This window comes from Falco cherrug, chromosome 3 (genome assembly GCF_023634085.1).
Source record: "Falco cherrug isolate bFalChe1 chromosome 3, bFalChe1.pri, whole genome shotgun sequence".
In the NCBI taxonomy this organism is placed as follows: Eukaryota; Metazoa; Chordata; class Aves; order Falconiformes; family Falconidae; genus Falco; species Falco cherrug.
In genome coordinates this window covers 1,712,330-1,726,044 of record NC_073699.1, presented here as the reverse complement: position 1 = coordinate 1,726,044, position 13,715 = coordinate 1,712,330, and the positions used below count along the sequence as shown (strand labels likewise).

General features: G+C 42.5%; 1 protein-coding gene across 1 annotated transcript in view; it reads right to left on the bottom strand.

Annotated features, from left to right (window-relative positions):
• Nucleotides 1-13,715, bottom strand: part of TG (thyroglobulin) — a 161,130-nt gene that overhangs the window by 24,016 nt on the left and 123,399 nt on the right. The window contains exons 42-43 of the mRNA XM_055704249.1: nucleotides 7,303-7,467; nucleotides 6,383-6,550 (exon numbers count right to left, since the gene is read on the bottom strand). Coding sequence (XP_055560224.1) covers nucleotides 6,383-6,550; nucleotides 7,303-7,467 — 333 coding nt within the window. The remainder of the gene's footprint in view (nucleotides 1-6,382; nucleotides 6,551-7,302; nucleotides 7,468-13,715) is intronic.

Genomic DNA, 13,715 nt, shown 5'->3' with positions numbered 1-13,715 from the left:
ACTTCATGTGCACAAATGCCACATATGAAACTGCATAGCGCACTTGCCTGCAAAATCATTCAGTTTCAAGCCAGCAAGGACACGTATATTTTTCTGCAAGAAATAGAAATGGTCACTGAAGACCTGATTGTACGTTCACAGAATGAAAAAGCAAGCTTTCCGTCAGCTTCAGCACATGTCAGTTCAGGTCCCTACTAACCAGCAGAAGCATTGCTGCTGTCTAATTAGGAATCTCTCATTTGGTGCCTGGGGCTGGTGGATTTGGCTAGCAGTTATGGATAGGAACAGAGGCTTTTCTGTGTCAGTGCAGAGCCCAAGCTTTTATGTGTAAAGCATCCTGTAGAAAGCAACTTCCATGCAATTCTTTCATTTTGTTGTGTGGGGTGTTTTTTTTCAATGGATTTGTTACCTTATTCTAAATTTTTCATGGATACTTAAAACAGAGGGAAAAAGAAGGAGAAAAAACCTTAGGATATTGACTAGGTGCCCTAGAAATTGATCCTTCGCTGTCTCATCCATTACTAAGCATCAAATAAATACTATGGTTGAAAATCACAGAGAAGGAGATGGATCATCATACAACAGCTGAGGGACTTCTTGCCACATGGTTTTGCAGATGCCAAAATTGGGAAAGATGAAGTTTAATGAACAAGTTTTTGAATTAAAAAGAAAATAAACAAATAAATTAGGTGATGGTTATTAAATACAGAAAGACCAATTCAGGCTAGGAAGCCTCTGAGCTGCAAACTGCTCGAGGTTTGGAGAGCATTTAGCAGAAGTCTCAGATTTGCTTACCCTGTTCTGACAAACAGCCGCCTTAGCCACTGCTGAAAACAGCATTCTGTGCTAAACGGACCCTTGAGCTGACTCAGTGCGGTCAGTCTTAGGTTTTTACTGTGTCTATGTACTAGTTTCTGTTATCTTCAAAATGCCCCAAAAATTCTGGTGACCTTTCTCAGCAATCATTGATAATAGAGTGGGGTCCCTGAGACATGTTGAGTCAGATGAAAAAGAATTCAACAGGCAGAGGTGGATGAGAAACAGGACTGGCATTTGTAAGATGTTTTGAGATTTTTCATCCCAATCAGCACTAAAATAGCAACGATCTGAAACAGGATTTCTCAAGTGTTGCTTTGGCTACAATATAATATAATCTAAGTATTTGACTGTAACGTAATAGCACAAAATCAAGCAATACTTACAAAATACTTGCAAAACCTTTAAATAAACCCCATGAAACATTAAAAAGGCAAAGCATTTTAACTTTCCAGAAATTGATTCAATTTGACCAATTTTCCATGTCCAACAAATGTTTCCCATTAGAAAATATATGACCAAGGAACAATTTTCAAATAGGAGTAGATACAACAGCTGCTACCAGATTAATAGAAACAGCTGCATGTTATGTAAAATAATTTACATTCTGCTAACTTTTAAAGCAGTATTAGCAACTGACCTCAGAGTTATAGCAGAGTTTTCAACTTTTTTTCGAAGGTAAGTAAGAAAACAATTAAAGACAGCAGGTGCACCACTTTCTATTGTTCTGGTGATACAAAGCGGTCATAAACATTGCCTAAATAAGGAGTTAAATAATGTTTACTGCTCTTGTTGCTGCTGAATAGCTGCTGGAGTATGTGAATTAGTCTGGTCCAGAGTTTTATTTAAAAAGAAATTGTAGCAGTAGGTAGACCAAATGTTTACATCTTCCAAGCGGCAAAATGTACTTTTCTGACAAACTGGAATATCGATAACACTAGCAGAGTACATACAGATAATAGCATCACAGAATCATATAAAGATTTGGGTTGGAAGGGACCTTAAAGAACACCTAGTTCTAACCCCCCTGCCATGGGCAGGGCCCCCTCCCCCCAGCCCAGGCTGCTCCCAGCCCCATCCAGCCTGGCCTTGAGCACTGCCAGGGATGGGGCACCCACAGCTTCCATGGGCAGCCTGGGCCAGTGTCTCACCACTGGGGTGAAGTGATTCATAGTGAAGAAGAATTTCTTCCTAATGTCTAATCTAAATCTACTCTTTTTCAGTTTAAAGCCTTTCCCCCTTGTCCTATCACCACATGCCCTTGTATACAGTCCCTCTCCAGCTTTCTTGTAACCCCCTTTAGGTACTGGGAGCTGCTCTAAGGTCTCCCCGGAGCCTTCCCTTCTCCAGGCTGAACAACCCCAGCTCTCTCAGCCTGTCTTCACAGGAGAGGGGCTCCAGCCCTCTGATCACCTTCGTGGCCCTTCTCTGGACCCACTCCAGCAGGTCCATGTCCTTCTTATGTTGAGGCCCCAGAGGTGAACACAGTACTGCAGGTCAGGTCTGACCAGAGCAGAGGAGAGAGACACATCTTAGGTCTTAAATGGCTTTTGATAAACGTCACAAAAGATGGTGAAAGAGCTGCCAGCCATGCAGCAGTCTTTCAAGGATTCCAGCTAGTTTCAAGATGAAGTCAAGAGCTGATATTGTCCCATTCTCCTCACTGATGGCACTTATCAGGACGCTACTCCCCCGGTCATCACAATTAATATACACATATCTGCCATCTGTTGTATGTTGCTGAATACATTTATCCATAAAGATACTAACTGACTGTAATGTTGTGCAGGATGGAAATTCTGGTCTGCATAGATCCAGTTGCTTACATGAGGTAAATATATTTCTATCTCTCCACTCCCCTATGTCCTGGTTCTGGGTTCTGCAGCCAGTTAGATTTTTACTGAAGAGGGAAAGAAAAGAAAAGAAAACACATAAGGTACAACCTTAGTCTTCCAAATAAAAAGAAAGTTAACAATCCTTGCAATGTGGAGATTACATAGTAGGCACAGAACGTATGGAGGATATGAACAGGGCTATACTGACTTAGATGGATATACACGTAAACACAGATATAGAGCAGCATGAGTGAATCCATATATTTAATGCCAGTAGGAACCATTACATCCTCCCACTTGAGCATCATACATAGCACAGGGACAAAATTTTGTCCACTTGAGAATTGAAATCAATATTTTTAGAGGTTTCTGCTCAACTGCCCTAATCTATGGCTGCTCAGAGCGAATATCCCTGAAGGTCTGCCACGGGAATTGTAGTTAATGGGTTCAGCTTAACTGTTCCATATGCCACATAATAGTGCGCTATGGTACCACTTGCCATTCCCTTAAAAAAACTCTGCTTTGTTCTTCAATTAGTTTCAGCTGTCTGATGGCTGTGCTGGGGATGAGTGTGAAGTGCTCCAGGAAGTGGCAAATCTGTCTCAGTTCACATGAATAAGCATTCAAGTCAACACCATAAAATGGTCATTTCCATAGGCAAGACATTGAGCACGAATGTTCAGCGTACTCTCTGCTGCATCACTAAGAGACTTTAGCCTTTAACTGTAAACAAATCGAACATAAACGTCTTGCTAGCACATAAGTGGTGCCTTCTGCCTTTCTATTTCGTTTTTAATAGTAAAGGCCTCAACAGGCATAAGCGCAGTGTTGCAGTGGAAGTGTGGAGACACCAAACAAACCCAAATGCCAGTAAGCCCTCACAGAACAACATGAAGCCAACAAGTTTTACCACCTTCAGGTCTGGTTTCAGTCTAGAGGTTTCACTCTCACTCCCAAGACTCAACTGCTAAGAGTTTATAAAACTTGCATACAAATCCAGTCTAAGGTGATAAGAATTGCATCATGTCTCAAGCTTGCTTGTATCCAAATAGCTGTGTCTCCTCACCATTTACAAGATCAGTATTAATAGAGCAAGACCGGAATTAATAGAACAAGAGCTTGCCAGAACAATTTGTTCTGAATTTGCCAGAACAGCTGTTCACAGGAACTGGTGGAACAAGTCAGCAGGGGTTAAGTTTTTCTATCCCCACCCTTTCCCTCTGACTACACTGAAGTCATCCTAAAGGAGATGGAAATGAAGGTCTTTGCCAATTCCATACACTTGCCACAAGACTTTTCAGCCGTGCCCTTTATCTACCCAAATACCTGCTTGATTCTTCTCTCTACAGAGATGGAGCACATCCACGGATTCATTTTCACCCCAGGGAGGTGTCCCCTCACTGTAGGACAGATTTTATATGTTTGAATGTGGTTGAATCAGAGGCAAGCTAGGAACTATGTCTTGGTTCTCCTAGTTGAGTCCAGTGCTTTCTCCACCAGCTAAGCCCTCCCACCTTCCTTTAGTATATCAGTAAAACCAGCTTTGGGTTTTCCCAAAAGATACAAGTCAGATCTGCCTCACGGGAATCCTTAAAATGAATAAAGTAGAAGGGTGGGATGCTGTGTGAGTTGTCTAAAATCCTTCTTCTAGGTCTATTGTGGGGAGAAGACAGTTAGCACAGATCAAAGATCCCTTATGACACAATGACAGAGGAAACGGGGCACAGACTTCTCAGTAACAATCACCACCTGCACCAGGTTCTGCCACTGTTGTCTGTGGCCTGCTAAGGACTTTGTCATCTGATTTTGACTGCAACCATGCATGGTCATGGCTATGACATAGAAATGCTCTTGAGGACCGGAAAAATGCATGTTCTTAAATAGCTTAGTGACAGAGGAAGCATTGCAGTTCCCCAGCAATTAATACACCAACTACCTGGACAAGGAAGAAATCAGGAAAGTTTAACCTTGCGGCAGGTCTTTGAGAAAACAACCTGAAGGCAGGAATACAGATTGGGCAAAACAGTCATATTCCCTCAAGCTCTAAAAACCTGAAGACACAGGAAAATAGAAGGAGGAAAATGTGAAAATAGAGAAAATAAAATATAAACTTCTACCACGAACATTATGAATTTTCTGGAACAGAGATGGAATCTGATTTACAGCAGTAGCACCAAGTAAGGTAGGTACTATTATAATAGCTAGTAAAGAAGTTAACTATCCTTCTAAGTAAGGATAGTTAAACCCTTGCCAAAGGAGGTCAGAAGACCTCCAACAGCAAATTTTAAAACAGGTCTCTCAGGTTGAGGCAGATACAACCATTTCTTAGGGCTGTTACACCAGCTTTCCAAGTCCCCTTCCAATCTTATTTTCTACAAGCCTTTAAATAAAGAATATATTCCAGATTTTCTTTTTAGAAGGGTAACATTTTACTACTGAGCTCTCAGTTACAAGTGCTTTTTCTTTTCATTTCAACCTGACAATGCTGGCTCTTGGCACTTGTGGTTTTCATTAGCACCGTGATTTGTTGCATAATTTCTAATACACCATGGAATTTCATTTCAGTTTTTCAGAAAACTGTCATATATAGAAACAGTGGTAAAGGAAATAATGTCACTGCCTAGACTTCCTAACATGACCTGTAATGATTTTACTGAGGTTTATTGCCCTCCCACAGGGTCTGGATCATTGTCTGCAGGCCTCCAGCATCACAGTCTATTTCCTATGTCTGACTTCCCCTTTTAATTGATTCCAAAAGAGGAAGATACATGAAATAAGTGCAGGAAACTTCTCTTGGAGACTAAACAAGCAATATGAACTTTGTTGAGGTGGGTCAAAAAGCCTTCTTTCAAAGGCGTAATTTTGTCATTAACTCTGAAGTAAATCGGTCTGTGTGTTACTGGCTACCAGCAGAAAGAAGCTAGGATTGACCTTTCACTGCCTCCTAAAAGATTAAGTCCACCCTGGAACCTTTAATTTAATTTGGCAACATTAAACAGGGAAGTGCAATTTTATCCATCATAGAGAAGGACAAATGAACTTTAAAAGGCTGATAAGCTGTCTCAGTGCAAGAGGTTCACAAGAAGATATAATATCCCTCTATTAGACCTTCATGTTTTTGAGGACTTTTATGTCCAAACGACAGCATGGACACGATTCTTTTTCATTTCACCAGTTTGTGCCCTGGAACATTAGCCTATACATCAGGCCAGTGCTATTCTTAGTCATAGCTAGTCCACCTTCAGAATCATCTTTACAAGAAAAGCTACTTCTTAAAGGTAACAGAGAAAAAATCTTGCCACAAAAAAAAAAAAAAAAAAAAAAAAAAAAAAAAAAGAGTTGGCATGGAAAAGACTGACAGCCTTGCTGCACAGTGAAGAACCTCATAACCAGGTTATGAGCTTGCTTTCTTCTTTGTGAGATACAACTGAGATTGCAATATAATTTTAGAAACATTAAAACATGCTGCTGCTTATTAATACATGCTAAATCATTGCTGATCTCTTACTTTTTCATATCTCTCCCAGTAATGTTAATCAACAAATATAATAATGCCATTAACCAGCATAAACTGGACTTGCTGGAGATGGACAATGCTTTTGCATATTTGCATGTAATATAATTCATAAATTGTAGAAACCAAAAAGCATCTGTCCTGGCTGCATATGATTACTGTCATCGCTGTAAGAATAGTAATACCATCAGTTCATTAACAGTGAGTCTCATCCTACCTTAATTGCCTTAGCTCTGCTGATCAGCCCGTCTTGCTGAGCACTTCCAATGAGCAGATCTACCTTCCAAAGCTGAGGGCGCTGCAGGGCTTTGGCTAGAGGTTCCCGAAGGTAAATCCCATCCCTCACGGGACCCCAGTACTGGAACGGGCCACTTATAGCTAGGAGCTAGGTTAGCAAAAGAGTAATAATAGTACAGTTAAATTAGCTTACCCATGTCATTTCCATTTTATTTATGCGTCAGACAACTGAGTTCATAGCCTTCAAGTGAACAAGTGATCAGTTAATGGAAGTGTAAACGCATCACTGACAGGAAACAATGCTTTTGTTGGCAGTTTCAGTAAGCAAAACAAGCTGAATAAGCCAAGAGAATTGGTGGTCTTACAGTAATAAAAATCTTGTTTTATAACAATATAAAAATATTAGGGATTTGCTCTATGCTAATCCTGATGGGAAAATGTATTGCCAGTGGGTGTTTTAATCTGTGGGTAAAGGAGCCATCTCTAGAATTGTTTATACTGCAGCTTTCACAAGCCTCGCACTTAAGAGACAGGGCACAGACATCCCTCCCCACTTCCTTTTCTGCAAAAATACAGCTACTGAAGCTACAGACATTTGATTCTCCTCTAGAGCAACACCCAGGGGCAGATGAGAAGGTACTGAAAGAAGACAAAACCTGTATTTAGATTAATTTTGGAAGACATGGTCAAAGCATGTAAAAGGAACTTAGTCTAAAGGAGAATCAAGTTGTGAGTATTCATAGGTGGATGTCATGGACATCAGCATCACTCCACCAAAGCTAGGTCAGTTCTTCTTTCATGAGAATTCAGCCCAATTTATTTTCTAAGTCTCGTCACAGCTTCATGTAAATGGAAACTTTTTTATTCCTAGCTAATGTCATATATTTTGCTACCATGTACCTTAGTCTGTGCATCATTGAGGACACGAGCAGGCAACTGGCGGAGGCAGGCTACAATTTCCTCACTGGTGGATGAAGGGCATCCCACATCTTCAGCCAGGACTGCTGCTTGGGTCTGCGCTCTCCTCATAGTAATAATGGATGCCGGAGAAAAAGCTGAACCTCCCTAAAAAAGAAAGACAGTACCAGTCAGCACAAGCTGTCAAAACACTTGGTCCCCTAGTGCAGGTAAAAAAAGATGAGAAGCAAAACCTGCCCAGTTACAGGATATAAACCACCAGTATTTAAACCATAAGAAGCAAGTTCTAATGATCAAAGCAAACAGGAGACGCATAGGTTTGGCCATTACTAACTCTGCCATGGTTATTTTGGAAGACCTCTGAAAAGTGTCTGCATTATGTCTATAACTAAATTATAAATCTTTCTGAAAACTTTGCTGGAGAGAGAAATGTTCAGACAAGATTCAGGCTAAACCAAGTTGCAGAAGATCAGCCAGAGCCAGAGCACATCAAAATCAGAGCACAGGCTACAGTCCCATCTCTATCCCAGACTGTGTTTCTTTCCTACAGCTGTGCCAACATGGAAAATGTCCTCACCAAGAAAAGATGGTACAACACAGTTGAGTAACCATGACAACTATTTATTGAAAATGCAGATAAATTAACCTAAATCTGATAAGATCTGACCTAGAACAGAAAGGCTGGAATAGCTCTGACATGGTTCAAATGACTAATTTCCCAATGTTTACATCAGTTTACTATAATAACTGCTAAGATTAGCTTCTGTTTTCTAAAAAATATCCAAACACTAGATGCATGACATGAAAGACTCCAACTTCAACTGATTAACTTATTCAATTGATAAACTTAACTTCTTACTGAATTTGCTCAAAGCATAACTACAAATCTGAAAAAGCATAAAACCAGGAGCAAGATAAAAAAGAAACAGAAAACAAACAGCAAAACCATAATTTGAAATTGTCTCTATTCTTTGAGCTCAAAGAACTCTGTGCAGCCCTGGCCAGCACCCAGGGCATTTATTATATTTCAGACAAGCAGATCCATTGAGAGTAACAGCATACCGTTGCTCACAACTGGAGAAATTGGATTCAAAAAATAATTAGAAAGAGTTTATTGTTTGGATGTACAGACAGTCTTTTTAGTTCACTGTATGTAGAATTTCCAGTGCTACTACCTTCCTGAAAGTTTCTCTTTCCTTAAGGAAAGAGATCACCTTAAGGGATCTGGAAAACAAGCACTGTTATTAGCTTAATAACTGAGATGCAGATGGCTGCAGATAAGCAAAGGAAAAGCTAAGACTGTCAATCCTGGGGCACTAGAAGAGCCATCTCTGGTTTTAAGAGGGCAGAAGAACTAATGAATTAAAAATAAACACCACATGGTCTTATTCCTCACTTCTGTCCTCAATTTAGATGAGAACTTGAGTGAGCAATGGGCTTTATCTTCACATGGGCTTTGCGGTGGCCTATTTTGTGTTTGTAAGGCATCATATTTGGCAGCTGCTGACTAGGTGCACTGACTCAGTTGGTCATTAGAGAGAAAGAAAAATATCCTTAATGAGAGTATCTCTGTGTGTGGGTGTGTCCCCAGGATGAAAAATGAGAACCTTCAGAAGAGTATGTTCGCCAGAACTAGGATGAGTGAAACTAGAAAAGGCATAGCATGGCATGCCAGCTTCCCTCGAAAAGAGTAGCTTCCTGGCTTTTCATTTGGAGCAAGGAATTATGTGCCTCCTTGGTACAGCAGAGAAATCAAATCTAGGATTGCACAATATTTATCCACCGATCTGGCAAACATATTCTTGAACATCAGATCTGAACATGCTCAGCATGTTTTATCAAGTATCCAGCAACCCTAAATGGCATTAATTTAAAACAAAACTAAACAAAACCATAAAAATTTGAAGGGCTTCAGTTTCCCAAATTCTGAAAGTTTCAGAAATTTTGAAAGTGGCATTTTCTGTGGAACTTCTGAAGTTGCCTTATTAAAAGGCTAAATTTGGTACAGAAAAGAGAGTACTGAGATCAGATGACATACAGAATCCAGAAATTCACTGGGACCAAGCAAAACATCCCCATGTGTGCTTGATTTTGAACATACCTCCTCCCAGGGATTGTAAAAGCTGTGCAAAGTTCCCCTTTTTCTGAGATCTCTACAAACTGAAAAGCTGCCCTTGGGTCAACTACTGACTCAAACAGCAATTGCAAAAGGTTCTGGGTAGAAGTGTCCCACAAGTCTGCTCTGCGGTGGGAGAGCTAAAAGCCTGGACAACAGGCAAATCCAGTCACAGCACTGGATACACATGGGCTGGCATTAGAAACAGTCCAAGCCTGACAAGTAAAAGAAAAACCCAAAACTTCTGCAAATACATTTGTGAGGCGAGGAGAGTTCTTGTTTGGAGCCTTACTCAGGCTGTGGATATTTACTCTTCTTTGCATGAGTGATCAGAACAGGTTTGTGTGCTCCTCTTCATTCTGCTTTTTTCGTCTATTTTCCATGGTAATGGCCACTTCCTCAGTTTGCTTTTTTTGATAACATCCGCATTCAGGAAGCATGTCTTGTGTTTGGGGTTTGAAAGAGATGTGGTGTCCGCTACTGTTACTCATGTTTAATTTTTATTGGGACTGGAAGTGGGTGATAGAGGAACTTGGGGAATGATTCGAGCAGTATTTGGAAGCAATACCGTTACATTCCCTCCCCTGGTGCATTTGAAATGTGTTCCAGGCTTTGGAAGCAAGGCTCCTCTTACCACAGAACTTCAGCAAGCAAAACTGTACCAGTTCTCTGTTTTTCACATTCACATCATAATTCAGGCTCATTGTTTCCTCATTCTCACCAAAAAAACCTCATGAACAAATAAGTGAGAGCAGAAGCTGGAGACTGCCCAGAATTAAATTTCTTCCTTTTTGAGCCTGCAGTTTTCATATTAAAAAGAAATCTTCCGTAAACGCTGCAGCCACATTAGAGACAGGCTCAGGGCACAGAGGATAACATGGCTATTCTCAGCACTTCCCTCTTTCCCTATAAAACTATAATTTGTTTGTGTGATTAGTCCCAGCAACCAGCAATGAAGGAATTGCGTGCTTTAAAAAATAGGACTATTCAGGCAGAAGCAGAGATAGTGGAGGTACTGTTCATTTCCATTACATGACACCTATATTACCACCAACATGGCAGAATCATGAATCAGGAAAGCAAAAATCATGAGATCAGCACAAAAATAACAAACACTGTGTTCTTTTTTTCAGTCCTCTCTTTTTTTTAATTTGCCAGGAATTCTCCTGTACCTATAAACACAAGAGCTAAAAAATTCACCTGTAAAACTAACAGTTCTGATCTTCAGATAATCCTGCATAGGAGTTTTTAGAAAGCAAACCTGTAAACAATATGAGATATGTTCACAACAAAATTGCGAACATCAGCTGTCTTGCTGTCACAGAGTATTTCCTATCTCAGCATCATTTAGAGGGGCTTGAGAGGGAACTGAAGCCACACGCAGCTCTTGTCTCAGCTGTCCTTACGGATTGACCTGCTGTCATCGAAGGAAGTTCCAGTGACATTTTTGACAATGACCCAGATGAAAGCATTCAGCACCGAACTGCCGGGAAGACGTGGCTGCAGCCGCGTTGCACAATCTTTATCAGCAGCGTTACACGGTCCTAAATTCATCCGACCAGTGGGAACATCACAATGTTGGGCAACCGCAGAGATTCCCCCGCAGCCCGCGGCGCCCCCGGCCCGCGGAGCCCCCGGGGGAGCAGCTCCCCCCCCGCAGCCCGGGCAGGGCCCCCCCCGGGGCAGGGGGTGCCCGCAGGGGGCTGTGACCCGCGGGCAGCGGCGCCGGGGCAGCTCCGGGCAGGGCCTGTGGCCCCGCGGGGAGGAGCCCGGGCTGGGGCCGGGCTGGGGCAGGGCCTGTGCCCCCGGGGGCGGGGGGGCTGGGGCCGGCTGGGCCGGGGGGGCTGCGCCCGCGGGGGGGACACGCTGCGGCAGGGAAAGAGAGGAACGAGGAGCGGGGGAGACAAGGAGCGAGAAGCTGAGCGCGGCCCTCAGTGCCCGTAGCCCTGTGCTGCTGCTGGGAGGGGGCAGGGACGGGCAGGAGCCGAGCTGCGCCCGGGGAGAAGGGAGCGCTGCGGAAGGTGCTTTGAGGGGCGGGTTTATTTCTCACTGGCCCGCTCTGACTTTCCCCGGGGCAGACCTGGGTTGTGCCTGTGACGGTCACTGGGGAGCGATCTCTCCCTGCCCCCACCCCGACCCACGGGCCTGTCGTTACATTCTCTGCCCCCTGCCCGGCTGAGGAGGGCAGGGACAGAGCGGGCAGGGGGGCACCTGCCCTCCGGCATGGCCAGCCCGCCGCAGGACTGTTATGGTAAATTGTACCTCTGTCTCCCAACATACCTGGAAAAGACAATTGCCACAGAGGCTGCTGCGCTCAATGTCTTTTAATTCCTCATTTACTCTGGAAACTCGCGTTTTGCAAAGTTTTTCAAAACTGATCACAACACATCTAAAGATTTGAAACTTCACTGCAGCCAGTCTTGCAATCAGTCACTCTGTAAACCCCAAACCTCCTTCCTCTCCTCACATCGTGACCTCTTGTTTTTCCAACCTGATTTGAAACTGAAAACCCTGATTGAGCCTTGTTTGTCTCTTCGACACGTGCACTCCCTCCAAATGAATGCCATTACTCTGATGGCTGCGAGGCTGCAGACTGCTTTGGAAGCAGGCTTTCTGTCTGCCCAGCAGCATGCTATAGAAAATACAAACAGCAGTAACAGTAACACCACCCAAAAAGTAAGATCAAAAAATTTCTAATGAGAACAGTCAAACCAATGAAATGTCCTGATAACTCTATTCCCCAAAAGAGCCACCTGTACATCAATATTTTATTTGCTAAAGATAGGCGCTCTGCAAGCTCAGATGCATTCAGTTCCCAGCCAGAAGTATCGTCAGACCATCTGGTTTGACCTCCGGGATAGCCAAGGCTCTGACAATACCCTGACTGCTGAGCTCAAGGGTTTCCTACCGCTTGAAACATGGCTTGTGTTTTACTAAAGCCCGATACTGCATAAAGTGTTTAAGCTGGTCTCAGAGACACCAAGAAATGGATACTGGATACTGCGTCTTCTCCTTTGCAGTTTGTGCCTGAAGATAATCACTTCACTGATGGAAAACTGCACTTCTGTGTGAGGGCGTCTTCAGTTTCAGTTAATGCCAGATTAAAGAGACTGGTTATATCCTGGTTTTTCTCCCTGCAGAAGTAAGCAAGCTGCAACTAAGTGACCACTAACTCTCCTTTCCAATTAGCTTAACAGATCATTTTCTAAAAGACTGGATTTAAAACACTTTCAGAAGTTGTTTTCAGTTCGAAGCCTTTTTTTGTTTGTTTTTCCTTGCAGGGTTGTTTTTCAGTATCCTGCATTGCTTCTCCTTAGACATTTAATTCTGCATAGTGGCAAGTGCTTACAGCACACTGGGGTTGTGGGGCTCTGTGTGAAGAAATCAATGTAATTTTCCCAGGCTTTCCAACAAAGTCTGTCTTCAAGAACATGGAGGAGAAATCCTTGGGACCAACTTAGGGAGTCCGTGCCACAGCTAAGAAACTATGTGGCAGACACGTGGCAAACACTAGCACACGAAGTATAGCAGGGAATTGGTAGATCAGCCCAGCAATGGAAAGGGAGACTGAGATATAAACATTTTTCCCTCCATAACCATCTACTGGAACTGTGATTTCCAGATAAAAATGGGGGAAAGGGAAGAGTCCTCTCTCCTCTATAAATAACATTTTGAAGAAGGAAAATTTCTGTTCTATATATGAGACTTGGCAAATCCCTCTTTGCTCGAATCAAAGGCAGTCCTGCAAGTGCAATGTCCATCTCTCGAGTGACTCGCTGACTGCCTGTATCAGGTTAGTAACTTGAATAACAGTTTAAGATGTTATATAAAGCTCCACTTCATTAATGTCAAAACTTTCTTCCATTTAGATGTAAACATTACCTTATCAATTATCTTATTGTTTAAAACAAATTATTAGCTGAATGTACTGAAAGGGTAAACTGGTTCTCACCATGGCACAAGAGTGAATAACCATTAGAAACAGGCAGAAATGGCATGGAAATGGAGAATTTTGTTTACCTCCCTCCACTGCGAATGCATCTGTTCTTCTACAAGCATGGTACAAACCACAGCTGAGACTTATTGTTTCCAGTGGAGCATGTTCTACCAAGCAAATCCAACCTCTTCTTCAGTGTGACCAATCTTTCCTGTTCTGTCTGAGGCCTGCCCCATTCATGAGTGCATCTTAGGATGTAATCTTACTTCTTGTAAAGGCACAAAAACCATCAGAGCCAATCTAAGGCAGATATTGGTGAGAAGGATCAGAAAAAGGCAGAGC